At 35.5% G+C, this 22,622-nt stretch overlaps 2 protein-coding genes across 2 annotated transcripts in view; both read right to left on the reverse strand.

The window, feature by feature from the left end:
- Window positions 1–1,178: 1,178 nt before the first annotated feature.
- The window catches only part of LOC134844979 (dehydrodolichyl diphosphate synthase complex subunit Dhdds-like), a 45,757-nt gene continuing 24,313 nt past the window's right edge, over window positions 1,179–22,622 (reverse strand). Inside the window, exons 2-6 of the mRNA XM_063861805.1 lie at window positions 20,210–20,416; window positions 14,169–14,360; window positions 3,359–3,503; window positions 2,510–2,720; window positions 1,179–1,570 (exon numbers count right to left, since the gene is read on the reverse strand). Coding sequence (XP_063717875.1) covers window positions 1,277–1,570; window positions 2,510–2,720; window positions 3,359–3,503; window positions 14,169–14,360; window positions 20,210–20,399 — 1,032 coding nt within the window. The 5' untranslated portion in view covers window positions 20,400–20,416 and the 3' untranslated portion in view covers window positions 1,179–1,276. The remainder of the gene's footprint in view (window positions 1,571–2,509; window positions 2,721–3,358; window positions 3,504–14,168; window positions 14,361–20,209; window positions 20,417–22,622) is intronic.
- LOC134845315 (large ribosomal subunit protein mL44-like) lies at window positions 15,943–16,984 on the reverse strand. The gene has a single exon (XM_063862289.1). It carries the CDS (start codon window positions 16,963–16,965, stop codon window positions 16,024–16,026), a length of 942 nt encoding a protein of 313 aa, XP_063718359.1. The 5' UTR covers window positions 16,966–16,984; the 3' UTR covers window positions 15,943–16,023.

The raw sequence follows: 22,622 nt of genomic DNA on the forward strand, positions 1-22,622 counted from the left end.
TGTGCTTCGCAAACACTAGCGAAAACACGACAAAAATAAGCTCTATAAAATGCAATAAGAAAGACGAAATACGCCTCGAATTGGTGAAAATTCGGCTACGTCTCGGATTCAATCTAGGACCTACGGCATCCTAGAGAAAATGAGTCTCATGCACTAACCACTCAGCCACGGACGCTTTGAATAATCACAAACAGTAGCCTCAAAAAAAAGCAGAGAACAGATGCTCCGAAATTTCCAATGCTATAGATCCAGATTATAGCAAAAGTGCCACCAAATAATAAACAATTTGCCACCAAATAATGAACACTAATATATATTAGTGAATTAGATTAGAAAAATAAAAGGTTCTTATCAACACAGTAACGCTCGCAATCTCGCTAGGGTAAACAACGGAAATGAAGTTCACTTACAAATAAATCAATAGTCAAACCGCAAAAAGAATTGAGCGTGAACAAATTTTAAGATTTTTTCCTGAAAAAAAAAACACCAAGACCTGTATAGGAGTCATCACTGTGTTCATTGCTCTTGAAACACTTCACTTTCAAGCCACCTTTTCGCGACACTTAGAGAACTTAGAACATTTATAAATCTTCTGAATCAGGACTTAAATGGGTATCAAGATGTTCTATCACTCGACCCAATCTGACGATTACTTGTGGCACTAACCTGACTTTTCGTAAACAGCGAAAGCACAACGGAAAACTCACCTCCAGGAATCGAAACCAGTAAAACTATATTGATCAAAAAACAGATTCTTTCCAAGGAGTTAATTAGATTGAGAAGCTGATCGATTTCCAAGTTTTCAAAAGTACTGTGAATAAAACAGTCATATTTTTCTTCTGCATATGTAGTTCAGCTGTAAAGAGGAGTGCTGCGGATAAGCTGAATTTCACTCAGCTTAAACCCGCTCTTAGCAATGAACGTCAGTCCTTAATTAGTTCATCAACAAAACGGATATAACTATATCACACTAATTAATTAAAGCATAGATGTACTAAAATGTTAGACTTCGGTTGGAAAAAAAACTGAAATGATCTTATAACTAGGAAAAGCTCTCAAGCTCTCTCGACTCGCAAGCTCTCCTGAGAGAAAGCATAATTTTGGAATCCAAATTTTTCTTGGAATCCAAATCACAGCTGAAACGGCTGAACTATGATACCTCGCTGAGTTCAAGAAAGTTCAAGAAAAGGTTAATTCCAACTACATTAAAAGGGTTTTCGCTCCTGAAATCAATAAATAGCACCAAAAAATTTGCTCGACAGCCGCACTTTTGCAGTCACCTTTGCATTTCATTGACAGCATGGTTAGACTGCTGGACTAGTTGTTGAGTCTTTTGTATTTGCGGATAATAAGTCTGGTAGTATCTAATGGCCCCACAAAAATCCCACAAAGAAAACTTTGGCCAATAAGGTGTTGAAAAACAGAGACATGTGAACTGGGCTTGCCAGAGAAGAAAGTCGGATAGTCTTACTTCACCACTAGTGCGGATCAACAGGTCCAAAGGCAGACAATTCTTCGTGTACAGTTCTCGCTCTATATTATCTCTTGTTAGCGCTTCATTCTTGTCAACCTAAACTGTCTTTTGTTAGCCCGTTAATACTTTAAAATTTTCAACAGATCCGGATAATAATAAAATGGTTCCAAGTTTTTTTGCAGAGCCGCAGAAGAGTCTCCACAATATTATTAATCTCATTTTCCGAGTGGTACAATTCACACGTATAACAATTCCATTTACTTTACATACCGAAACTAGTTTGTGCATCAAAATTCATAATTGATGCTGTCTAAATTCATGACAACATTCAAAATTGAATATGAACTTCTGCTCAGGTGCTTGAAATCAAAAATCTCAAAGACTATGCCTTTATATTCTCATTCTTAATCAGAGAGACAAAAGGAAACAACGCTCCACTTGCAATACAAAAATATTTGCTAGTGTTCAGGCTTAATCAAAAATTGACCATGCAAAAAAGTGCGACACATTTCAAAAACAAGTTTTTTTAAAAATACGCAAATTCAATCCTGTGTCTAACTCATAAAATCTCAATTGACAGAAATTGTTCTCAATTCAAAAAAAAATCGTTCTCACATCGTAGACCATAAAGGTCAAAAAATACGAATATGTCAACTTACCATACTACCTGCACTATCACAGGAAGATGACCTCAACCGAAACAGTAGTAAAAACGCTTGAAATACAATAATAAAATGCTGAATTATAGAAAAGTCAGTGCTGACGAAACTAAGTCGACAAAAAGTCAGCTTTCCTAACAATTATTTTTAAAGCAAAAAAACTATCAATTTTTTTAACGGACTCAAAACATCGATCTTTATTGTCCAAAGCATGGACGCTACGTATGCGGCAAATGCAAAGCATAAGCTGAACATGAATTGAATCAATTAAATGTTGATTTTGTCAGACAAGTTGTTTACCGAAAAAATATATGTTCAGGTTTAAACCGCTTGTTAATCAAGAACAGTTTCATCTTCATCTTTTTATATATTTAACCTTATTGACCGCGTCGCATATCTCCTGTGTTGAAGTATATGCAAAGCAGATGTTTAGAACTGAGCCTCTGTTTGCTTCTGTAGATTTCTCCAGTAGTTCGAACTGAGTCCTGAGATCCTCTGCTATCAACTCCTTCTTTCCGAGCAATCTGATCCTAACTCCCAATCGCTGAAGATGATGAGATTCGCGAAGCACCAACGGTATTTTACATCTAAAACAAGTGAACTCAGTTGCTGCGCAATCAGTGCACAGCTTTACGACCACAAGAACTTCGCTTAATTTGAAAACTTTGTCTTTGATGGAACGTATCATAGAAAATACAAGCCCGATACTTAAACTATACGCCAAATGCTCCCGGTAAAATACTAGAATTTGAATTCAGTTATGCAGCAAGTTGCCAGCAGAACGATTAACCTTCTCTCAATCCTGTAAACAAGGTTTTATACAAAATCGAGTCCGTCTAAATAAAAACAAATCTTATTTGCTCTTGGTTCATTATTAAATGACTGCGCCGCACCTGATCAACCTAATATACTGAAAACATCTCTTATATTTTACAAAACCTTTAATAATGTTCTTTATGTACTCAATAAAACCCAATAAATCTTTTTAAAATGACCTTTCAAACATTTGTTGAAACGTGACCTATTTAATATTTCTCTAGATCGTTTCAGGTAAAAAAAAAAATCTTTTTCGCTTTAACAACGCAATATGATGCCACTAAGCCGATAAAATACAGGCCAAAACAGGCTGTTGAGAAGAATACGAAATAAAATGTTTGAAAAGAAGAAAAAAACCAAACAGTTATTAAATAAACTCCCTTAAGCTTGCCAACATACATTTTCCCACCTGGCGAGATCTAGAAGACCTTCCACTTCCTCCCTGGGTCTGCTGAAGTTCTCGATGCTGAAGGCATACACAGTGATCTCCTTGATGCCCAGTTCTTTAGCCCAACTCAATACGCTGATGAGTGTCTCGAAGCCCTCCATGTGACCTAATACAAAGCAAATTATTCACAGAGGAGAAGCTGAGCTTCGCGCCACTTGCGATAGAAAAAGGATAGCCGCTAAGTCTAAAAAAATTCATCAAAAAAACTAGATCTACGATATGAATCGGAGAAAAGAATATGAAATTCGGATCGAAAGAAAATTTACCAAGCGGTAACAAAGCCAAAACACCTCAAACAAAACCTTTTAAGTAGAAAAAAAAACTCAACAAGACTTGTGAAAAATTCTTAAGTCCCCTCACCCTCAACACGCACAAAAACTTTTTTCGAATGTAAAATGAAATAAAATGAGTCCACTACTTCGATATAAAAACCTGCTAAGCCGAAAAAAGGAAAACAAAAAAAAGCGCCGAAAAAAAATCAAAAAAGTTTAAGACTAATAATAACTTATTAGGTCTCCTTCGCCCTACAAACACACACATGCACACAAAAAATTTTTTAGCTCCTTGAACAATGCAATATGCGGCGTATAAGCCGATATAATAGCGGCTGAAACCTATCAAAGCAAAAAAAATTGAAAAACAGAAAACAGGAAACTTTACCTAATCGAGGAGGTAAAATTACAAACGACATGAAAAAAACTTCGAACAGAACAGATATTTCAAAACCCAATAAGCACAAAACATATCTGTAGCGGTAAATTGGTTGCTAAGAGGCTTCAAGGAAATGAGTCCAGATGAAAAGAGACCTGTAAACTAAGTTAATAGCGTAAAACAGAAGTCTAGTACCCGATTGCAATACCTTTGCATATCGCAAAGGTAAACACCAGGAAAAAATGGCAAAAAGTAGCTCTGAAAGTAAAGAAAGAAAATACATTTCCCGAAAAAAGGACACGAGCTATGAAAAATTTATTGATTTCTTCTTATATGCAACAGATGAGAAAAAATCCTGGTAAAAAAACCAAGATTTAAAAATTCCTACCTCTACTTCTTACAAAAAAATTCTTTGATATTTACTATTTCAGCAGAAAAATTAAGCGTCTGCACAAACCGGAAAATCATGAACTAAAATAACCCTCTTGAACACTTATAAAAAGTATTAAAAAGTGTTGAAAATGTTACTGAAATACATGGGATACGTTAGTGTGACACCTCCTCGAGTGGTGTAGTCCTTTGCGGTGGGGTCCGCAGTAATCGGATCTACCCCGGTGTATCCTGGGGATTTGGTCTGAGCTTTTGGGCTGTCGGGCAGATATTTGTACTTCCTATTGCCTGCGCGATGTATTGGATCACGTGCTTCCAATATATCACCGACAGTTCATCAAACGAGGCCATTTCTGCAAACGTCACACGCCGCATTGCCCAGTGCTCAAAGACGTAAGTGCGAACCTTGGGGAGCCTTGCTTCGGCAAACGCAAGCCTTGGGGGTCACTCGACATTTTTGTATTGCGCTTGCCCCTGGCTGGATCCGGCCTTGAAAGCCACCAGACCAAGTACCATTTGTTGTCTCGCATGTCCTCGGATAGAGTCGACTTTTGGTACAACTTTCTGTGTTAGTGGAGACCAGAAATGGGGGACTGTGTTCTACAGATCCCCTGATGTTGAGAAAGCTATTTGTGGAAAATGGGCTTTCCCGAAGTTGCCATGAATGGTAACCGCCACAATGCTTTTAGCACTGTGGATCCTATGATGTAATCTTAGGAAGGGTTCATACCCGGTGATTTTAAAAAGCTCGGATTCGTAAGGTGGGTAGCTAGGCAACTTGTTACCCTCTAAGAATAGTGCATCTTGGTGAAACTTAACTCTCAGTGATGGTCATTTATGACTATGAGAATACTGAGGACTGAAATACAGAAGCCGGGAAGTAAACCGACAAAATTTGGACGAATTCATTAAAATCAACAAAAAATCTGTTTATATCTTTAAGAAATTGGCTTTAGACCCAGTATCTTGGAAGCTCTAGGCTTAAGTATACAGCTACTTACCATTTAAACAGGCTAGAAAGGAGGGCGAGATCTGCAACTAGGCGAGATCTTAGAATTTCAGATCCCGTGAACAAAGTTGTTTACGGGGAAACTAAGCATAGTACCCAACTGCAATACATTTACGTAGAGCAAGGGTAAAAAAACCGCTTTTGCTGGTACTGTTATCGCAACCGGTTCTTTCAATCAAACTCTTCTTCTCAGATCGTGTAAATTTTAGGAAAATTCAAAAAATTACTCAAACGGTCAAAAGTTCTAAAAAGGTAAAAAAGATCTCCAAATCCAAGACTTTTTCCAGCAAAGAGCAGGTTGTGGCCACTCAAGCGGAGAAACATCCCAAAACCGGGTTTCTTGATTGAAGACAACTTGAGAGTTGGCACGGTAGTTTTCGCGTAAAATCAAGTTTCCAAAAAACTATCAAAAATTCAAAACCTTGACTTGTTTGACGGCCATAACTTTTTCTTTAACAAAATCACCATAGCCAATAATAAAAGCAGGCTTTCGACAACCTGTTGTTTTGATTGAATTGATGATATCAGATTTGCAGGATAGTTAGCGAGAAAACCCAAAAAACAGTCAACGAATCAAAAATTTGACATTTCCGAGAATCATTTGTGTGAAAAAATAAGGCGTAGCCGCTAATCCAGAAGGCGACCTGATTCACGCAACCTGTATTTTAGATTAAACCCAAGATCTCAGGTTTGTGAGGGTACTTCTCGAGAAAATTCAAAACGGTCAAAAAACAAAAAGAAAAAGACTTTTCCGGTGGCAATAATTTTTTGTGTAAAAAACTTTAGAGTGGCCGCTAATGCATGGGAGCTTCCCACTACCAGTTATCTCCACTAAACCCCAATACTAGATTTGAGAGAGTTCGAAAAAAGTCAAAAGGATTCACTAAAAAACGGTCGAAAATCAAACAATTGAATATTCAGAAGGCTTAACTTTCGTGTGTAAAACAAATTTGGACATTGCCGGTCAGTTTTCAAAACCGTTCTATTCATTGAAACCAAAAACTCAGATGTGAGAGGGGTCGATTTCCAGAAAACGAAAAAAAAATAGGGGTCAAATACTCCACCACAGACTTTTTCGAAGGCTGTAGACAGAGGGGTCAAGTAAAAGAGGCCCTAGTGGAGTATGCGGGCACACACGAGAGCAGGCGATCTTTCAATTGATACCCCTTTTTTGAAAATCAGTAGAAAATTCTGAGAAAAACTTTCAACTTTCCCATAAATTTGAAAACTTTTCTATTACAAAATTAGAGGCCAGCTGAAGCTGGAAATACTTGTTTGAACATAGGCGCTACGCGCAATACACCGAAGGCATAGAAACTGAAGCAAAAACCAAACAACTTGAACAACTAATTATTGAAGAATAACAGTTCTAGAACAAAAAATCGTACTAATACATGTATACACCAAAATTTTGCTATATCGAGAAAGAGCCTGAAATAACAGTTCTAGAACTAAAAATCGTACTAACACATGTATAGGTTAAATTTTTGATATATCAACGAAGATCATAAAATAACACTTCTAGAACTAAAAATCGTACTAACACATGTATACACCAAAATTTTACTATATTGACAAAGAGCCTGAAATAACAGTTCGTGAGCTAAAAATCGTACGAACACATGTATACACCAAAATTTTGCTATATTGGCAAAGATCATGAAATAACAGTTCGAGAGCTAAAAATCGTACTAACACATGTATACGTCAAATTTTTGCTATATTGACAAAGATCATGGAATAACAGTTCTAGAGCTAAAAATCGTACTAACACATGTATACACCAAAATTTTGCTATATTGACAAAGATCATGGAATAACAGTTCGAGAACTAAAAATGGTACTAACACATGTATACAATAAAATTTTGATATATTGACAAAGATCATGAAATAACAATTCGAGAACTAAAAATCGTAATAACACATGTATACACTAAAATTTTGATATATTGACATAGATCATAAAATAACAGTTCGAGAACTAAAAATGGTACTAACACATGTATACGCTAAAATATTGCTATATTGACGAAGAGCCTGAAATAACAATTCTAGAGCTAAAATCGTACTAACACATGTATACGTCAAATTTTTGCTATATTGACAAAGATCATGGAATAACAGTTCTAGAGCTAAAAATCTTACAAACACATATATACACCAAAATTTTGCTATATTGACAAAGAGCCTGAAATATTGACAAAAGACCTGAAATAACAATCGTAGAACTAAATGTCGTACTTACGCATTGTAGATCAATTTCTATAGCTATAATAAAATACAAAAGATTGTGTTTGTATGTGTAGCAAAACGCCTCCTGTTTTACACCTAATACAAGTATACACAGACCAGTTAATTGAAACTACAGTGTACCTATTACAAGTATACACAGATCAGTTAAACTAAAGAAACTGTGTACCTCATACAAGTATACACGATCAGTTGATTGAAACTACAGTGTACCTAATACAAGTATACACAGCTGTTGAAATAGAAAAACTGTGTACCTAATACAAGTATACACAGACCAGTTGATTGAAACTACAGTGTACCTAATACAAGTATACACAGCAGTTGAAAAAAAACTGTACCTAATACAAGTATACACAGACCAGTTGATTGAAACTACAGTGTACCTAATACAAGTATACACAGCAGTTGAAATAGAAAAACTGTGTACCTAATACAAGTATACACAGATCAGTTGATTGAAACTACAGTGTACCTAATACAAGTATACACAGCAGTTGAAAAAAAACTGTGTACCTAATACAAATATACACAGACCAGTTGATTGAAACTACAGTGTACCTAATACAAGTATACACAAAAGTTGAAATAGAATAACTGTGTACCTAATACAAGTATACACAGATCAGTTGATTGAAACTACAGTGTACCTAATACAAGTATACACAGCAGTTGAAAAAAAACTGTACCTAATACAAGTATACACAGACCAGTTGATTGAAACTACAGTGTACCTAATACAAGTATACACAAAAGTTGAAATAGAATAACTGTGGCTATACACACGCAGAAATAATAAAAGCAAAACTAAATGAAAGAAAGAATAATTAAATAAATAAACAAAACACGTGATAAAAATAAACAAAAATAAATATGTACATACATAAATTATAAATAAATATAAGCAAACTAAACATAATTAAATAAATAGAAGAACAGATAATTAAATAAATAAAGATGAACAAATAAAGAAACAAACATACGCAATCACGTGACATAGCGCGATATAGTCCAGCCCACATGATAATTGATAACTGTGGACGTTATTTGTCGACACTTGACAACAGACAACATTAAAAAAAAAACCCGTTACACGATACCATAACACCTTGACTAAAGTCTTCGGTGTAATAACTTTGAATTTTTTGTATTGATGCAAAAGGTTTTTTCAAAGTTTTCGGAGACAATCTAAAAAAATGGAAAACATTAAAAAATATAATTTGTTTTTTCCAAAGACCTAACTTTTTTGCGTTAGCCACTAAAACCGAGATATTTTTTTCACCCGTTTTTTCCATTGAACGCAGAATCTCAGATTTGGGTGGGTAGTTTTCGAGAAAAGTATACGTTTCAAAAAACGGTCAAAAATCGAAAATTTGACTTTTCCGAGGGTCAAAACCTCTGGTGTACAAAAAAATTAGGCGTAACCTGTGGAGTAGTTTTTGAGAACAATTAAATTTTTTTAAAACGAAAATTTTCCAAAGCGTTTCAAAAAAAAATAAAAAAAAGGATCCCATGCATTTTCATAATACCTGTTTTTCATAAAGAAATTCAAACAAAATGATTGGTAAACAAACAACTAACTTCAAAAAGCTCAGAGTGGAGTGTCAACATTGAGTATCCCTTGAAACGACCCAAAATTAGGTGATTAAAACGATAAAAAGTAGGCCGAAAATTTTTATAGCGAAACAAAACACAACAAAGGAAATACGAAGTCCAGGAAAGTAAAATTTTAAATTGTAGAACTTAATCAAATACGAAAATCAACACCAAACACTAAAAAAGTAAAGAAAAAAGCGCGCAGCAAAAAACGATTCCAAGATGTGACAACTAAGCTGACAACATAAGCAGACAAATAATTGGCTGGCGATTTTATTTGGAACAAAATATTCCCGTTTGAAAAAAACAGGTCCTAAACAGATTTAAATTAAGGACCCTGGCCGTCCCAAACATATTCGTTACCTCCAAGCTAAGTTGGCCCGAAACACATTGAATTCGTTATAAACCAAGATACAAAAGATTCTCTTAAACAAAACGTTGACCTGAAAAAAAGTTTATATTTACTTTCGCAAGCATAAAAATAGGCTGTACCGGAATCGAACAAAAATATCGGGAGATTGAGAACCACGCGTTCTAAAATCAAAACCAGGTGCTCTGGTAATTCTTTAAACACTAGCCACCACTAAATTAGATATAAAAATATTAGGCTTTGCAGTAAAAGTAAACCAGAAACAGAGCCCAAGCTGAGCCTCGCACCACTTGCGATACAAAATGAAAGACTGTGAATAAAATCAAATTTAACGAAAAAAAAAACTAAATAAAACCTTCAAAAATAGTTTTGACATACAAAGTTACTTGAATGGCTAAAAAAGATCCCGAGCAAAAAAATCTGCACCATTAGAAACTTTACATGAGCTTTCGGAAGCTACAAAGAAGTCGAATCTCAAACACAGGCAACATTGCACACACAAGCAAAAAAAATGGCCGATAACGCTGCTGGAAAAAACTGAAAGATCAAAACTTTGAGTTTAAAAAAATTCTTCAGTGACGCATGCTAATTATGAGTCTACATAAATGCTGAGTGACGCAAGCCAATTATGACGCATTAGTAGTCAATTTGAAAAAAAAATTGCCAACTAGCATACCTCAATTAATAGAGCGGACGCATTTGAACCAGTATACAAAAAAATTCATTAAAAACATCCGACCCTGCCCAGGTTCGAACCCTCTTATTTTGTTGCGCGTCTCCTTCCCTACGTCTACGCTACAGATCCATAATAATTTGAAGCTAAAGTGCTATTTGTAATATAATAATCTGTGTTAAAATCCTTTGCATTGGCTGTACTTAAAAGCTGGTTATTGATCAACATGAACACTTTCAAAATAAACACATTTTGTCTCAACAATAATTGAGTCGCAACAAAATTTGCGACTTAGGTTACAAAAAAGAAGGTTCAAACTATCTTACAAGCTCTGCTTCTGTACAAAGCTATTCAGCAGGAAGTGAGCCGGTACAAATAAGCAGACAGACAAAAAATAAAATAGCCGAAAAATTTCAATTCGCAAAAAAAACCAGATTCCGACTGAAATCAAAGTCCCGGGCTTCGTAGTCAACAAGGGTGTTAAAGCAACTAAAAAGAAATCTGAACCTTCGAAAAAAATCGGAGCACGGGAGGTGGGCCGACAAAATAAGCAGACGAACAGTAGTCCGAAAAAAACTAAGTTTGCTAAAAAAAAAAAACAGGTCACGGCCGGATTGCAGCCACAAGCCTTTGTCGTCTCAAGCAGGTGTAGTATCTTTGCCCCAGATGGATGATTGAACTTATAAATAACACAGAGGCAAAGCGGAGACTTGACCACTTGCCATAAAACACAAATATAAAACCAGCAAGCACAGAAAAATTTTCGTATGTCTCGATAAAAACATCTAGGGGCCCAGCTACAGCTGGAGGTACGTATTTCATATTGAATAAAATTGCTATACTGATGCGGCAGTTTTAATTCAAAAATTGGACTCTGCCTAAAACCTTAATTGTTTCTCAACTGAAATAAGTGAAAAGAGTAAAAAAAAATTAAGATAATCATTTTCCCAAGGAGATAACATTTATCTTAAAAGAAATTAGGGAGCCGTCGTTTCTGAAAGGTCAATCATGGATCAAAAAGGCAGGTTATGGAAGGCTAAGTAGAGAACTTTCCCAAAGCCGCCTTCACGATTGAACAAAACACAAGAATTGGCCCAGTAGTTTTCGCGTAAAGTCAATAAAATTCCAAAAAACTGTCAAAGTTTCAAAACTTTGACTTGTTTGAAGGCCATAACTTTTTTCTCAAACAAACTGGGCATAGTCAATTATTAAATTAGGCTTTCAACAACCTGTTCGTTCGATTACACCCATGATATCAGGTTTGGCATAATAATTAGCGAGAAAAGTCCAAAAACGGTCAGCACATAGACAAAATTTGACAACTCCGAAAATTATAGCGTTTAGTGCAAAAAAAAATGCGTAGCCGCTTAAAAAGATTTACTCAACCTGTACTTTCGATTGAACCCAAAATCTCAGGATGGTCAGCAAAACTTCGGAACGGTCCGCAAACAATAAATTTGACATTGCAGAGAATCATAGCTCCTCCAGGGTGATGCCCATTATCTCCATTGAGCCCGCAATATCAGATTTGGGAGGTTTTTTCGAGAAAAGTCGAAAAGATTCACAAAAACGATCCAAAACCAAAAACTCGACAAATCTGAGGACCATAATATAAAGTGTAAAAATTTGGGCGTAGTCACTTATGCAGGGAAGCTTTTCAAACAGTTCTTTTCATTGGAACCGAACTCATATTTGAAAGCGGTAGTTTTCGAGAAAACGAAAAAAAATCAAAATATGGGTCAAATAATCTTCCACATTTTTTCGAAGGCCGTAGACGAGTTAAAAAGACTCTAGAGGAGTATGCAGGCACACAAGTGTGTGGGCGGTCTATAAATTTTCAATTGATTTCTTTTTTTTTGAAAAATCAGTAGTTTATGAGAAAAACAAAAACTTTTGCAAATGTGAAAACATTTTCCCAAACAAAAAGGAAAATTCAATAAACCAATTGGTAAACTTAAAACCAAATTGAAAAAAGCGGAGGAAAGTCCTAAAATCATGTTTCGCTTGAAACGAACCAATATTAGGTCATTAAGCCGATGAAAAGTAGGCCGAAATAATTTCGGCCGAGGAATTCTTTTAGCGAAAAACAGAAAGGAAATACGAAGTCCAGGTAGGTAAAATTACAAATTGTAGGAGTAACTCAAACATTAAAAGCAACATTTAAGAAAAATGCGCGGAACAAAAAAACGATACCAAGATGTGACAACTGAGCCGACATCAGATAAGCCGACAAATAACTGGCCGAAAACTTTATTTAAAATAGAATACTTCCCATTTGAAAAACAGGTCCTGGTATGATTCAAACCCAGGACCTTTGCCGTCCCAGGCAAATTCGCTAACTCCGGGCTAAGTTGGCCGGGAACGCTAAGAAATTTGAATACATTATGAAACAAGGTAAAGATGAGCCCAGACGAGTCCTGTGAACAAAGTTGTTTATGGGGAAAAAGTGAACAAAGTTGTTTGCGGGAAAAAAGTCTAATAGCCAATAACAATCCCTTGGTTATCGCAAAAGCAAAAATACAGGAAGTATGTGTAAACAAATTAGTTACGGGAAAAAAGTCTAGTAACCCATTGCAATACCCTTGCTCATCGCAAGTAAAAAAAAAGGAAGCATATGAGTGAGTCCAGGATCCAGGAGGTGAGTCCTATGAACAAAGTTACTTACGGGAAAAAAGTCTAGTACCCGATTGCAATACCATTGCTTATCGCAAGGGTAGAAATGTTATTTCTGAAAAAATACCAGAAATTAAATAAGCATATTTATTTGCGAATTAGAGTTCTTAATATGACACTGCGTTCGTCATTCGCCATGAGCAATCAAAAACAACGAAAATCGAACAAGGATAGCCGGTTATTGTGCAAGTAACACAATGTTCCCAAAATACACTTCGAAATTTTTTTTCCAAATTTTTGTCGTTTTTTCTGCGTAGTGTGATAAAAGATCTGAATGAAAAAAAAGACGAGGCATTTTTATCAGTCATAGTAAAATACAGTAATAGTAAAACAGTTTATGCACAAAATAACTAGAAAAACCAAAAAAAATCGTTGAAATTTGATGTTTTTGATTCACAATTTGGCGCTAAAAACTAACTTTACACAAATAACATTAAGCTTTCACGGCTTAAATTAAGCATAAACAAGCTACTGTAAGCCTGCAGGCTCAACTTATTATATTGAAACTAGACCAAAAATTGAAAATTTCAAAATGGGTTTCTCGACACTGAGAAAAGGTTTTCAAAATTTTTGATGTAGTTCGAATCGCGACTTAAAAATTTGTAATATAATATATCACTCAACTCATTTCGATGATTCTTTGTGGTCCCTGATTTTGCGTGGAAAACAAAAAGAAAAAACTAAAACACGCGCAAATGCAAAGTTCCTGCAGGTTTTTCAAATGGTCGGAACAAAACTGGTTCACATTACAAACAGATGTTTCAAATTATGATTATTGATTTCCAACTTACGAAAATAATCAATAATAATACATCCAAAATAAGAAAATCGAAAACCTGATGCGGATAAAATATCAACGAAAAAAATCGAAGCTCGATACATCATATTTTTGAACCTGAGACTTTGTCGAAATATCTTTTTCCGCATAGGTTTTCTTTTAAAAATCGGATTTTATTTTCTGAGCTCAAGATAAGCACTTTCAAAGACTCTTTCTTGCCAAAAAATTCGCCGCTCTCTCGAATATATTTCGAGGTCGCTTTTGAAAAATTTAGAATTGGTCGAGCCAAAATGGATATTTAAAGCGAGATTTTGAGTGGGCAAGAGCTGCATTCCAGAGGGTGGATGTATCTGCCCCTTAAATCAGCCCCTGAACTGACCTGTGATTACTCTCTCTGAGAGGTCTCTGGCGTATCTTCTGTTTCCATCCATAATGAAAGCGATATGCTGAGGAATTGGGCCATACTTGATCATGCTGACGAGGAGTCTCTGATACCAAGCCAGGTCATACTTAGTTGTATCGTCGGTTGTTTGCACATCACGCTCAATCGCAGCCATAAAATCTCCTGAAACTAAGCCAAAAAATTGTACGATTTTTTCAAAAAAATTCAACCAATCAGATTTGAGCGTTATTTTATTTGTCTGAAGTGCATGAAACAAGAGTTCCTACATTGCTGATAAAAATTAACCGCATAAAACAAAAAATTAAAAACTTTAAACGCATTTTATTTCTCTTTGGGTTGACATAATACAAAGAGGGATGAGAACAAACTTTGCTTCGAATTTTGCCAGAATTAAAATGATGAGCATTTTAAGCAAAACTTGGATTCTACATTTCAATCGAACAGCGGGTAAGTTCTTGCTCAATTAAGTTTGAGCCTAATACACCAAGATATTGTCTAATTTAGCTTACAAAAAAAAGATATAATATTGTATAAAAATATTTTTGTTTGATACCCAAGAAATATCATTTTCGATTCCAAGAACTCATAGAAGACTGTTGGAGGGAACCTTGGCATGAGGAGTGTCTTTTTCCCGATTTTGCTTACCTCAAAGAAAGATCGTAGAGAATCAAAAGTGGTATGACGTTAAACTCCAATAAGTCAGGATTCCAACTCCAAAAACAAAATTGAGAAAGTTTTCTCAATATCGAGGAAAACTAGTTCTGAAATTTTTGGGTATTTCAGATTAATTTCGACTCTTTACACCAGATTTGATGAAAGACTCGTCTCCCAATTCAATTCGAATACATTTTCAACTTTATTTTTGCTATTATAAGTTCTTTTTTTTCTTTTTTGTAACTAATTCTTCCGTTCTTTGCAAAAAAAATTAAGCAGTAAACTTATTTGATATTTTTATAAATTTGTCTAACTTGTCATATCACGAAGTCCATTTTTTTTCTAGCCCAAGTTACAAATGAAATTGGGGGCGCATTTTTGCAGCACTTGCATCTTATTAACTGGCGGCTAGTTATTGATGCTTACCAAGAGCCCATGGCGCAGATGCTAGGACATGTGATTCTCAATCTCGGTGCTCCATTTCGGCACATATCAGAAGTTTTATCGTTTTTCAGACTGCAAATTTCACATTTATTTCCTATCTAATTCCATTAGCATTTTCTAATTTTTAGGTTTCGTTAAAAAATTGCGTAGCAAGGGGAATATTAAAATTTCTTGTTACTTGCAGAGAAACCGGCTATGCTAAAGAAAAAAACTACTTCTTTTTGCAAAAACACCTTTTTAGAGGTTAAACTATTCAATTTCATGGACAACCAAACTCCTTGACTCTGTCGTCTCAAGCGCGGGTGTTAAAGCAACTTGAAAGACAGTTAAACCTTCAAAGAAAGTCGGTCTACGGAAACAAGCCGACAATAATAAATAGACGTCCGAGCGTCCAAAAAATCACAATAATTCTAGTTTGCAAAAAACACAGGTACTGGTCAGATTCGAACCAGCCTTTGCCGTTTCAAGCAGATGTGTTAGATTTAGGATAGATCCGCAAGATGGTTGATTGAATTCATAATGAAGCAAGTAAAACACGTGTAAATTCTATGAAAAAACGTGTTAACGCAAAAAAAAGTCCAGTACTCGGTTGCAACACCCTTGCTAATCGCAATGATAACAAAAACCATTTTGAAGAATCTAATTTCGTTTGTTTCATCGGGTTAATTAAAATCAGCACTGTTACACTAAGAAGCATTTATACTCCAATCATTTTAATCAAAATTGAGAAACTTCAGTCTTTAATTTCTACTCTATCAAAATTGGCAGACACAGGTTTTTTACTTTCCCAGTTTGAATTCAACAAAAACTTCATTGAGTTGATAGCCGCTTCATTTTTTGCTTCTTCAATACTTTCTGCTGTTCCAGAACCCAGAAAATTTTTGTCTGAGAAAAAACAAATCGAGATTGCAGGCAAGACGCTACAAGTAGATGCTCCATACATATTACGAGGCTCAGCAGTTGCCATGTTTTTATGAAGTAAGACACTGTTGAGCTCTTCCTCCGCATTTGGCGGCTTCCAGATCATAAAAATATCTTCCGTGATCAACTCGCTACACACGAAATCATCAACGAATTGAGCTGCATGATGAGAGCTTCGATTGACAGCAATTGTTTCGACGAGAGCACAAAACGATCGATGAACAACTGAATCGTTATAAGGATAATCTGCTGCAATAATTAAATCGTCTAAACCTAGTTTTCGGCCAATTTTACTCAGAACCTTCTCTGAAAGGAGGTAATTAGAAACGGCTACTAATGCATTCTTGGGTAAAGAAGGGTATTCATGCATTAAAAATGAGGAGACAATTTCCCTTAACCTATTCTGACCTCTCCAGAACAAATCTGAATTGTCCGATTCTGGGGCCACTTTCAGTTTTCTTATTCTGTACTCCTCTGATGGAATGCGTTTAAAACTTCTATCTACAAATGCATTTCGAAGAAAACCAATATTCATTGGCTCTCCTATTCTGAATGCAAATGCTCTCAACTCAGCAACAGAATTCCAGTTTGGGAAAAACGATCGCGGCCATGACGCGGGAGGCCCTTCTACAAATTGCTCCTGCTTTATTCTTTGAAGGCGTTTTCGATTATAATGAAGAGTCGGAAAAGGGCTTTTATAGCTATAGCACGAACGAGCGTAAAACTTACAGATGTGATTTTGACTTTTCAACATAGCTGATATCTGAAATAAAGATCTAGTGGAAATTACGTAACCTTCACTATAGAGAGCTGCAAAAAGTTGGAACAGACAGAGATAATTAAAAAGAGCAAATAGCCTACTATAAATCTTTTTTACGAGCAAAAACTATTTTTTCAGACAATCAAATAAGACGCACAGGGGGGTAAGAAGTCTCCTTTACTATTCAGCCTTTTTATAGCGGATCTAGCCCACCTTTTACTGGACCCGGCCATAGACTTTATCTTTTCGCGGACGACTTAGTAATCGGCTCTTTAATTCAACAATTGGACTCTGCCTAAAACCTTAATTGTTTCTCAACTGAAATAAGTGAAAAGAGTAAAAAAAAATTAAGATAATCATTTTCCCAAGGAGATAACATTTATCTTATAAGAAATTAGGGAGCCGTCGTTTCTGAAAGGTCAATCATGGATCAAAAAGGCAGGTTATGGAAGGCTAAGTAGAGAACTTTCCCAAAGCCGCCTTCACGATTGAACAAAACACAAGAATTGGCCCAGTAGTTTTCGCGTAAAGTCAATAAAATTCCAAAAAACTGTCAAAGTTTCAAAACTTTGACTTGTTTGAAGGCCATAACTTTTTTCTCAAACAAACTGGGCATAGTCAATTATTAAATTAGGCTTTCAACAACCTGTTCGTTCGATTACACCCATGATATCAGGTTTGGCATAATAATTAGCGAGAAAAGTCCAAAAACGGTCAGCACATAGACAAAATTTGACAACTCCGAAAATTATAGCGTTTAGTGCAAAAAAAATGCGTAGCCGCTTAAAAAGATTTACTCAACCTGTACTTTCGATTGAACCCAAAATCTCAGGATGGTCAGCAAAACTTCGGAACGGTCCGCAAACAATAAATTTGACATTGCAGAGAATCATAGCTCCTCCAGGGTGATGCCCATTATCTCCATTGAACCCGCAATATCAGATTTGGGAGGTTTTTTCGAGAAAAGTCGAAAAGATTCACAAAAACGATCCAAAACCAAAAACTCGACAAATCTGAGGACCATAATATAAAGTGTAAAAATTTGGGCTTAGTCACTTATGCAGGGAAGCTTTTCAAACAGTTCTTTTCAATGGAGCCGAACTCATATTTGAAAGCGGTAGTTTTCGAGCAAACGAAAAAAAATCAAAATATGGGTCAAATAATCTTCCACATTTTTTCGAAGGCCGTAGACGAGTTAAAAGACTCTAGAGGAGTATGCAGGCACACAAGTGTGTGGGCGGTCTATAAATTTTCAATTGATTCCTTTTTTTTTGAAAAATCAGTAGTTTATGAGAAAAACAAAAACTTTTGCAAATGTGAAAACATTTTCCCAAACAAAAAGGAAAATTCAATAAACCAATTGGTAAACTTACAACCAAATTGAAAAAAGCGGAGGAAAGTCCTAAAATCGTGTTTCGCTTGAAACGAACCAATATTAGGTCATTAAGCCGATGAAAAGTAGGCCGAAATAATTTCGGCCGAGGAATTCTTTTAGCGAAAAACAGAAAGGAAATACGAAGTCCAGGTAGGTAAAATTACAAATTGTAGGAGTAAATCAAACATTAAAAGCAACATTTAAGAAAAATGCGCGGAACAAAAAAACGATACCAAGATGTGACAACTGAGCCGACATCAGATAAGCCGACAAATAACTGGCCGAAAACTTTATTTAAAATAGAATACTTCCCATTTGAAAAACAGGTCCTGGTATGATTCAAACCCAGGACCTTTGCCGTCCCAGGCAAATTCGCTAACTCCGGGCTAAGTTGGCCGGGAACGCTAAGAAATTTGAATACATTATGAAACAAGGTAAAGATGAGCCCAGACGAGTCCTGTGAACAAAGTTGTTTATGGGGAAAAAGTGAACAAAGTTGTTTGTGGGAAAAAAAGTCTAATAGCCAATAACAATCCCTTGGCTATCGCAAAAGCAAAAATACAGGAAGTATGTGTTCTGTAAACAAATTAGTTACGGGAAAAAAGTCTAGTAACCCATTGCAATACCCTTGCTCATCGCAAGTAAAAAAAAGGAAGCATATGAGTGAGTCCAGGATCCAGGAGGTGAGTCCTATGAACAAAGTTACTTACGGGAAAAAAGTCTAGTACCCGATTGCAATACCATTGCTTATCGCAAGGGTAGAAATGTTATTTCTGAAAAAATACCAGAAATTAAATGAGCATATTTATTTGCGAATTAGAGTTCTTAATATGACACTGCGTTCGTCATTCGCCATGAGCAATCAAAAACAACGAAAATCGAACAAGGATAGCCGGTTACTGTGCAAGTAACACAATGTTCCGAAAATACACTTCGAAATTTTTTTTCCAAATTTTTGTCGTTTTTTCTGCGTAGTGTGATAAAAGATCTGAATGAAAAAAAAGACGAGGCATTTTTATCAGTCATAGTAAAATACAGTAATAGTAAAACAGTTTATGCACAAAATAACTAGAAAAACCAAAAAAAATCGTTGAAATTTGATGTTTTTGATTCACAATTTGGCGCTAAAAACTAACTTTACACAAATAACATTAAGCTTTCACGGCTTAAATTAAGCATAAATAAGCTACTGTAAGCCTGCAGGCTCAACTTATTATATTGAAACTAGACCAAAAATTAAAAATTTCAAAATGGGTTTCTCGACACTGAGAAAAGGTTTTCAAAATTTTTGATGTAGTTCGAATCACGACTTAAAAATTTGTAATATAATATATCACTCAACTCATTTCGATGATTCTTTGTGGTCCCTGATTTTGCGTGGAAAACAAAAAGAAAAAACTAAAACACGCGCAAATGCAAAGTTCCTGCAGGTTTTTCAAATGGTCGGAACAAAACTGGTTCACATTACAAACAGATGTTTCAAATTATGATTATTGATTTCCAACTTACGAAAATAATCAATAATAATACATCCAAAATAAGAAAATCGAAAACCTGATGCGGATAAAATATCAACGAAAAAAATCGAAGCTCGATACATCATATTTTTGAACCTGAGACTTTGTCGAAATATCTTTTTCCGCATAGGTTTTCTTTTAAAAATCGGATTTTATTTTCTGAGCTCAAGATAAGCACTTTCAAAGACTCTTTCTTGCCAAAAAATTCGCCGCTCTCTCGAATATATTTCGAGGTCACTTTTGAAAAATTTAGAATTGGTCGAGCCAAAATGGATATTTAAAGCGAGATTTTGAGTGGGCAAGAGCTGCATTCCAGAGGGTGGATGTATCTGCCCCTTAAATCAGCCCCTGAACTGACCTGTGATTACTCTCTCTGAGAGGTCTCTGGCGTATCTTCTGTTTCCATCCATAATGAAAGCGATATGCTGAGGAATTGGGCCATACTTGATCATGCTGACGAGGAGTCTCTGATACCAAGCCAGGTCATACTTAGTTGTATCGTCGGTTGTTTGCACATCACGCTCAATCGCAGCCATAAAATCTCCTGAAACTAAGCCAAAAAATTGTACGATTTTTTCAAAAATTCAACCAATCAGATTTGAGCGTTATTTTATTTGTCTTAAGTGTATGAAACAAGAGTTCCTACATTGCTGATAAAAATTAACCGCATAAAACAAAAAATTAAAAACTTTAAACGCATTTTATTTCTCTTTGGGTTGACATAATACAAAGAGGGATGAGAACAAACTTTGCTTCGAATTTTGCCAGAATTAAAATGATGCAGCATTTTAAGCAAAACTTGGATTCTACATTTTAATCGAACAGCGGGTAAGTTCTTGCTCAATTAAGGTTGAGCCTAATACACCAAGATATTGTCTAATTTAGCTAGAGTTCCTACATTGCTGATAAAAATTAACCGCATAAAACAAAAAATTAAAAACTTTAAACGCATTTTATTTCTCTTTGGGTTGACATAATACAAAGAGGGATGAGAACAAACTTTGCTTCGAATTTTGCCAGAATTAAAATGATGCAGCATCTTAAGCAAAACTTGGATTCTACATTTTAATCGAACAGCGGGTAAGTTCTTGCTCAATTAAGGTTGACCCTAATACACCAAGATATTGTCTAATTTAGCTTACAAAAAAAAGATATAATATTGTATAAAAATATTTTTGTTTGATACCCAAGAAATATCATTTTCGATTCCAAGAACTCATAGAAGACTGTTGGAGGGAACCTTGGCATGAGGAGTGTCTTTTTCTTCCCGATTTTGCTTACCTCAAAGAAAGATCGTAGAAAATCAAAAGTGGTATGACGTTAAACTCCAATAAATCAGGATTCCAACTCCAAAAACAAAATTGAGAAAGTTTTCTCAATATCGAGGAAAACTAGTTCTGAAATTTTTGGGTATTTCAGATTAATTTCGACTCTTTACACCAGATTTGATGAAAGACTCGTCTCCCAATTCAATTCGAATACATTTTCAACTTTATTTTTGCTATTATAAGTTCTTTTTTTTCTTTTTTGTAACTAATTCTTCCGTTCTTTGCAAAAAAAATTAAGCAGTAAACTTATTTGATATTTTTATAAATTTGTCTTACTTGTCATATCACGAAGTCCACTTTTTTTCTAGCCCAAGTTACAAATGAAATTGGGGGCGCATTTTTGCAGCACTTGCATCTTATTAACTGGCGGCTAGTTATTGATGCTTACCAAGAGCCCATGGCGAAGATGCTAGGACATGTGATTCTCAATCTCGGTGCTCCATTTCGGCACATATCAGAAGTTTTATCGTTTTTCAGACTGCAAATTTCACATTTATTTCCTATCTTATTCCATTAGCATTTTCTAATTTTTAGGTTTCGTTAAAAAATTGCGTAGCAAGGGGAATATTAAAATTTCTTGTTACTTGCAGAGAAACCGGCTATGCTACAGAAAAAAAACTACTTCTTTTTGCAAAAACACCTTTTTAGAGGTTAAACTATTCAATTTCATGGACAACCAAACTCCTTGACTCTGTCGTCTCAAGCGCGGGTGTTAAAGCAACTTGAAAGACAGTTAAACCTTCAAAGAAAGTCGGTCTACGGAAACAAGCCGACAATAATAAATAGACGTCCGAGCGTCCAAAAAATCACAATAATTCTAGTTTGCAAAAAACACAGGTACTGGTCAGATTCGAACCAGCCTTTGCCGTTTCAAGCAGATGTGTTAGATTTAGGATAGATCCGCAAGATGGTTGATTGAATTCATAATGAAGCAAGTAAAACACGTGTAAATTCTATGAAAAAACGTGTTAACGCAAAAAAAAAGTCCAGTACTCGGTTGCAACACCCTTGCTAATCGCAATGATAACAAAAACCATTTTGAAGAATCTAATTTCGTTTGTTTCATCGGGTTAATTAAAATCAGCACTGTTACACTAAGAAGCATTTATACTCCAATCATTTTAATCAAAATTGAGAAAGTTCAGTCTTTAATTTCTACTCTATCAAAATTAGCAGACACAGGTTTTTTACTTTCCCAGTTTGAATTCAACAAAAACTTCATTGAGTTGATAGCCGCTTCATTTTTTGCTTCTTCAATACTTTCTGCTGTTCCAGAACCCAGAAAATTTTTATCTGAGAAAAAACAAATCGAGATTGCAGGCAAGACGCTACAAGTAGATGCTCCATACATATAACGAGGCTCAGCAGTTGCCATGTTTTTATGAAGTAAGACACTGTTGAGCTCTTCCTCCGCATTTGGCGGCTTCCAGA

Source organism: Symsagittifera roscoffensis, chromosome 4 (genome assembly GCF_963678635.1).
Source record: "Symsagittifera roscoffensis chromosome 4, txSymRosc1.1, whole genome shotgun sequence".
In the NCBI taxonomy this organism is placed as follows: Eukaryota; Metazoa; Xenacoelomorpha; order Acoela; family Convolutidae; genus Symsagittifera; species Symsagittifera roscoffensis.

Bases quoted from the DNA above. Each gene is read 5' to 3' on its own strand.
- LOC134845315 (XM_063862289.1), bottom strand. From the start codon at position 16,965: ATGTTGAAAAGTCAAAATCACATCTGTAAGTTTTACGCTCGTTCGTGC.